The sequence below is a fragment of the Cornus florida genome, unplaced genomic scaffold, assembly GCF_030987335.1.
Source record: "Cornus florida cultivar Cherokee Brave unplaced genomic scaffold, ASM3098733v1 CherokeeBrave_3.0.0_Hap2_Chr08, whole genome shotgun sequence".
NCBI classification, from domain to species: Eukaryota; Viridiplantae; Streptophyta; class Magnoliopsida; order Cornales; family Cornaceae; genus Cornus; species Cornus florida.
In genome coordinates, this window is record NW_026775578.1 from 4,980,933 (window position 1) to 4,988,018 (window position 7,086).

The 7,086-nt window shown below is 33.7% G+C and overlaps 2 protein-coding genes across 2 annotated transcripts; both read left to right on the forward strand.

Annotated features, from left to right (window-relative positions):
- Window positions 1-1,329: 1,329 nt before the first annotated feature.
- On the forward strand, window positions 1,330-4,101 carry LOC132269614 (1-aminocyclopropane-1-carboxylate oxidase homolog). The gene is made up of 2 exons (XM_059770870.1): window positions 1,330-1,425; window positions 3,547-4,101. The coding sequence occupies exons 1-2, from the start codon at window positions 1,330-1,332 to the stop codon at window positions 4,099-4,101; spliced, it is 651 nt and encodes a 216-aa protein (XP_059626853.1).
- On the forward strand, window positions 3,386-5,439 carry LOC132269029 (1-aminocyclopropane-1-carboxylate oxidase homolog 7-like). The gene is made up of 3 exons (XM_059770019.1): window positions 3,386-4,121; window positions 4,635-4,956; window positions 5,068-5,439. The coding sequence occupies exons 2-3, from the start codon at window positions 4,663-4,665 to the stop codon at window positions 5,308-5,310; spliced, it is 537 nt and encodes a 178-aa protein (XP_059626002.1). The 5' UTR covers window positions 3,386-4,121; window positions 4,635-4,662; the 3' UTR covers window positions 5,311-5,439.
- Window positions 5,440-7,086: the final 1,647 nt, after the last annotated feature.

Consider the following 7,086-nt stretch of genomic DNA (forward strand, 5'->3'; position numbering starts at 1 on the left):
ATTGATGTTTACATTCATTAATTGTATTATCATCTATCGGATTTATGGATTGTATACACCATAGGATTTATGGATTGTATGCACCGGTATGGGACGGTGGCATACTGGGGGGTAGATTAGTTCAAAACACTAAGTCCTACCTACTCTAAAATAAGTTGGATTAACTATAAAAGTTAAGTCCTACTTATATATATGTATATGCATCGGTATGGAACGGTGGCATATTAGGGATGACTTAGTTCAAAACACTAAGACCTACCTATTCTGGGGACGGATTAGTTCAAAACACTATGTCCTACCTATTATGAAATAAGATGGATTAACTACAAAAGTTAAGTCCTACTTATAACTGTATGTCAGGTCAATAAACCTTTTGAATGACATACCTTGGAAGGATTATATATATATATATATATATATATATATATATATATATCATTATGGTACCGTGGTATGAGTTTGAGTCTCAAGATCACAATTAGGGTGCGTATATCGCCTAGGATGGATAACTGGACATAGGTGTTGTTCCCTAGTAGGTCTAGGTACACATGACCATGTTATGTGCGATTTGCATGGTATCTCTACTCAGGCTGAGACAGACCTATTGGACCAATGAGCGTCCTATAGTGTGTATTTATACATATATGGACTATTTTAGTTATTGTTGAGCTATCTAGGATGTATTTGCGTATCTGGTTTCTGTGTGGATCGTAGTAAGATAAGACTTGCATGTGGGCCTGACCCACTCTCTTATTTTTTAGGTGTTCGTCAGTTCTAGGGTTAGAGTTTTATCATGCAGAGAAGATACAGTGACTCACTCCTCCGACTACGTAGGACTACTTTCTCTATTTAGCATTGGATTTTATTACAGTTATTTCCTTTCCAGTTTGCGATTTTATTAGGGGTCCACTAGGTGAATTCCCGAGTTGTTAATTAATAGAGAGTTTGGATTTTATTAAATTATAACTTTTGAGGTTTTTATAATTAGAATTCTTTTCAGCTTATTATTTTATTTTTTAATTCATTTTGTATTTTGTGCTTATGTACATATTAATTATTTGGTATCCCTCGGATCTGTGCTCGGACTTGATCACCCGTGGCTCTAGAATCGAGGGGTATCACAGATTCCCTCGACTAGCATCAAAACTACAACCCTCTATTGGGGCTGAACAAGACTGTGATTGAATGAGAGAAAGAGCTACCTTATAAACACTCAAAACAGAAAAAAATGCCGTCGAGGGAGGCACCCCAAGCCTTGAGATCAACTCCTCCAGTGACACTAAGGGGAATTTGAGCAATGAGATTTAAATCACGAGGATTGAACAAACGATGAACCAAGGCATCATTGCATTTATGAGAAGATTGGTCAATAAGCTCGGCAATAAAAGATATCTCAGACCCCACTTGAGGAGATGTTATGGAATGGTGAGAGATGTCAGGCAACCAATTGTCATTCCAACAATTAACGCTGGAGCCATTGCCAATGCACCATATCAAGCCTTTTTTAATTACATCTCGGGTGGAAAGGATACTTTTCCAAACCCCAGAGGCATTTGATCTAGAAGGAGAATCCACAAAGATGCAATTCTTAAAATACTTCTGCTTAAAAGATTTATACAATAAGGACTAATCTCCTATCTCTATACATCAAGCTAATTTAGTGAAAAGCGCCCCAGTTGAAAGCTTTCACATTTTAAAAACCAATGCAGCCCAAATTTTGTGGTGAAGTACGTACCATTCTAGGGAAAAAATATTCACGGAAGAATTTATTACTATTTTTAATAGCAATCTAGAAGATTATTGGCAATGATTGATTTTTAAACACGTCTTTGATATGGGCTTTGGGTTTTGGCATATGAAGCACGGATATGCGAGGTAGGGGTGACGTACCAGTGTTGGACACGTGTTCGACACGGACACTCGTATCCTAGCCTCGGACACGTGTCCGACACCCTTCTACCGGTGTCATATTTTTTTATTCATTTTTTCAAGTCGGACACGCTATAAGATATGGCCGGGACATGTTAAAGGACACGGCTGGTAACACCGCAGTTTAGATTGTTGTTCGAAAGAAAGAGAGGATGAAGAGATATGTGTGTGTTTTTTGTGTGGACTGATCGAAGACAACAAACCAAAAGCTATAAAAGAATCGAGTGGATGAGAGAGAAACTGGAAGAGAGAGGGGAAATCAACAAAGAGATGATGAAGAACCTAATGATCATGCTCTGATTGGTGTGGATCAATTGAAGAAAGAATGAAAGAAGAAATCTCTTTAATTGTTTGAGTGAAAATTTGTTATCCATTTTTAGAGAATATGCAGAGGAGAAGAAAGATGGAAGATGGAAGTTCAGAGGAGTAATGCGTCTGGCTAGAGGAGAGAGAATATCAGTTAAACGTGGGAACCGAGGAGATTAGATTACAATCTTATCTCCTTTTTCAGTGTGTTTGGTTACAACAATAAAACTATTCTAGTATTGATACATATTCTAGTATTGATTATAAAGATATACTACATATTTATTGTTTGAATTTTAATAGAATTTGGATTGAACATAATTTAAATGGATCATGTATATTAATGTAAATTAAAAATTAAGAGAAATTAAAATTTTATATATAATAAAAATATATTATTATTTTATTACTGTATCCTTGCCGTGTCTGTGTTCTATTTTTTAAAAATTTATCGTATTACTGTGTCCGTGTCGTATCGTACTTGTATCTCGTATCGGTGTCCATACTTCATAGGTTTTGGCTATGTGGTACGCCGGCAAGTTCAAAATATATATCTAGGATTGTGACATGGGTTTTGACATAAAAAACAGCCTAGTGGCAACCGGAAAGTATTAGCCGCAAGTATCAAAGAAAAAATAAGTAACAAAAAACAAGAATATAAAAAAAAGATTAAGAGAGAGAGAGAGAGAGAGAGAGAAATAAAAATAAAATACAATTAATTGATCATATTTCATTCAGATTGTGACTAGTTACTAGTTTGGAATGTTAAGCATATTTTAGATTGTGACTACCACTGTACAAGCCCATCAATGTACATATGTGTTATTCTAGAACACCTAGAAATACTTTTTTTATGCTGCGGTGTCTTATAGACCACTACTTTTTTTATGGTGCGGTGTCCTAAAGATCACCTGCCGAATGAACAATGAATTGGCATTGTCATTAAGATAGATTAGATATGAATATACTTATTAATTTAGCATTTTAAATTTTAAACAATAAATCGTAACATGCATGGTTGAAAAGTCAAGCCCAATGTTGTTTAATATTTATCATCCCCGTGTTGAATTCAGAGTTTGTGTCCTACCATCTGATTCTGATTTGTTGAGTAAAAACGCCAAGACACTTAAAACTTTTCACTACCAAGAGTTTGGTTCAAGTTTTTCCTCCTCTCAACACTATATAAAAGGGATACTCCTAAGACATTGTTACATTCACTCACGACCATTACACCACACCTTCATTCATTGTAGAAATATATATACACACGCACAGCTTCTATAGCTTCTATATCTCTTTCTTTCTCTATAGCTGAGCTTTATAATCTGCACTGTAAACACAATCCATTGTCACTGCTATGGAAGCTATCTCCTCAATGGACACTATGATTGGGCCAAAGAGGTGAAGGATTTCGACGAAACCAAAGCCAGAGTGAAAGGACTTGTGGATGCAGGCGTGACAAAGATCCCCAAATTCTTTGTCCACCCAAAGGAGAGTTTGGAGAGCCTGCCACCGGCTAAAAACCCTAGCAACGATGCACTTGTGTTCCCCACCATCGACCTTCAAGGCATGGACAGCAACAGTGATCGAAGAAGGGAGATAGTGGATGGCATTCGTACGGCGGCCTCAGAATGGGGCTTCTTCCGCCTGGTGAATCATGGCGTCCCCATGACCACACTGGATGCCATGTTGGATGCCGTTCGCAGGTTCCATGAGCAGCCAAGAGAGGACAAGTTGGAGCTGTATTCCGCGGATAGTAGGCGTAGAGTGAGGTTCAACAGCAATGTTGCTCAACGTGAACTTGATGCTGCATGTTGGAGGGATTTGTTAACTTGTGTCTTCCATGATGATACACTCGACCCTTAAGCCATTCCTCTTGTTTGCAGGTACTTTTATATAATCTTCTTTTTCTTAACTTGCAACTCGATTGTACCACATCCTCAGCTGTAATCCCCTGCTGCTGCTGCACTGATGTCTAAAATTTTTAATATTCTGTTTTTCAACACATTAAATACGTAGATACGTAGACGTCAATGTGTTAAAAACAAATATAACGATGTTAAAAAATCAACTAAACTTAGTTTTGAAAAATATTAGGGTAAAGGTGACGCATAAATATCACTTCCACAGATAGCCAAGCAGTTCAATGCTGGACCAAGAATATGTCATAATCCAATAAGGCAGCTAGCAATTTCAATTGATGATTGTATGATGTTTCTTGTCAGTTAGGCTTGACATAAGAAGCCAATATTCTCAAACAACCAACCTAGTATCTTCCCAGTACATCTGGTCAAACTTGATGCATGACACGTAACTTCCTCTGTCTAATGTATATCTTTTATATATATACTCCTATAATTAATTTAATTAATTTTGTATGTAATTACAATATTTTGCAGAAAAGAAGTGCAAGACTATGTGAAATGCATGATACAACTGAGGGAGACTATGTGTGAGTTACTATCAGAGGCATTAGGGCTAAGCAGTGACCACCTCTCCCGCTTAGAATGCATGAAGAGTGAAGCATTGGCTTGCCTTTACTACCCAATATGCCCTCAGCCAGAGTTGACCTTGGGCACAGTCAAGCATTCTGACACCACCTTTTTAACTCTACTCCTCCAAGACACTACAGGTGGTCTCCAAATTGTTCATCAAAATCAATGGTTTGATGTCCCTCCTGTTCCTGGTGCTCTAATAGCAAACATAGGAGATCTTATGCAGGTACACATATATATAGTTTTCAATATATATATATATATTCAGTACTTGTTGAGTTGTTCATATATACAGTAATTAATATATATACCTTACAAAATTTATTTATTTGTTCAGATTATTAGCAATGACAAGTTCAAAAGTGTGGAGCACAGAGTTTTGGCTCAACCGATCGGACCGAGAGTATCAGTTGCATGTTTCTTCACTCCAAGCGGTAGGGCTGGATCTAAGGCTTTTGGACCAATAAAGGAGCTTGTAACTGTGGAGAGTCCAGCTATATATAGAGAATTCCTCTGCGGTGAATATTATCAATATTACAAGATGAAAGGAACAAATGTTACCTCTGCTCTTCCTCACTAAAAGCTATGATCCATCAAACCACAAACCCTACCCTAGCCTACAACTTATAATGTTGGTGCTGCTTAATTTAATAAATCTGTGTGCAAATTACTTCAATGCTTGTTGCAATTAATTTTGTTCATTTAGTTATGTACTAGCTTTTATCAATGTTACATGTGCAATGAAACAGTTTCATAACTTCTACCATGAGTCCTACTTTTTGGTTTCATAGCAATTGTGGGATGAATCAGACATTGTTGAATCACAAACAAGATCTGATCAATTGTTAATGCAAGGAAAAACACACACACACACACACACACCCAATAGGACACCATTTTATAGCCCAACACATAATTCCCACGGTGTTATATATTGAACCCAAATAAAGAAATAAAAAAATCCCACTTTTGTGTGTGTTGAACATTTAAAATCACTTCATACTACCTATTAGATCTTAATTATATATAAAAAAAAACTCCTGAAAACTTAAGATTACATCCAAACACACACATACATATCTATACTATTATTAAATATGCAAAGTGTTTTAGTATTTATTTATTTATATAAAAAAATATTTATTAATTGATATAAAAATTGTTTTTGTAAAAATTGTTTCTATAAAACTTAAAAAATTACTTAATAAAATCAATCACATTCTATATAAAACTCTTATTTTTAGTTATTTTTTATAGATAATTATCACAATATAACCGGCCCGGCCCAATTATGATTATGTCTTTATCAGAAAAGGACGCATGTCATCATCCTATTCATCCAAGAAGCCTATAAATAGAGGCATGGAGAAAGAAGGAAGGGGTACAGAAATTGAGAATTCTATAAATCCAGAATTCCAAAGTAAAATACAGAAGCTCTGCCAACGAGTTTCAGTATTTATTTATATAAAAAATATTTATTAATTGAGTTGAATTTCAGAGTAAAATACACTCTGTTAAGAGTTTTTAGTATTTATTTATTTATATAAAAAAATATTTATTAATTGATATAAAAAGAGTTTTTATCTATATTATTATTAGATGTGTTTAAAGAGTTTGTATAAAATTCTAACACAAATTACTAATTTATCAATTTATCATGAGTTTTTTAATAAAATGAAACCTAATTAGACAAGTATTATTAATATAAAAAATTATTTATTAACTGACACAAAAGGAGGTTTTTAAAACACAAATTACCTATTTGTTTATTTATTTTGAATTTTTTTACTAAAAGTAAATCTAATTAGACAAGAATTATTAAAATAAAAAATATTTCTTTAATTGATATAAAAAGAGTTTATATTAAACTCTAACACAAATTACCTATTTATTTATTTGTTACAAGTTTTTTAATAAAAGAAAATCTAATTTACCTAATAAAACCAATAACATTCTATAAAATTCTTATTTTTAGTTTTTTTTATTATTTATGGATAATTATAATTTTTATAAAAATCTAAAAATTACCAAATAAAATCAATCATATCCTATATAAAACTCTTATTTTTAGTTATTTTTAATGAATAATTATCACAATATAACCGGCCTGGCCTAGTTATGATTATGTCATTATCAGAAAAGGACACATGCCATTATCCTATTCATCCAAGAAACCTATAAATAGAGGCATGAAGTTTTGCCAAAGAGTTTCAGTATTTATTTATTTATATAAAAAATATTTATTAATTGATATAAAAAGAGTTGAATTCCAGAGTAAAATACAGAAGCTCTATCAAAGAGTTTGAGTATTTTAATATTTATTTATTTATATAAAAAATATTTATTAATTGATATA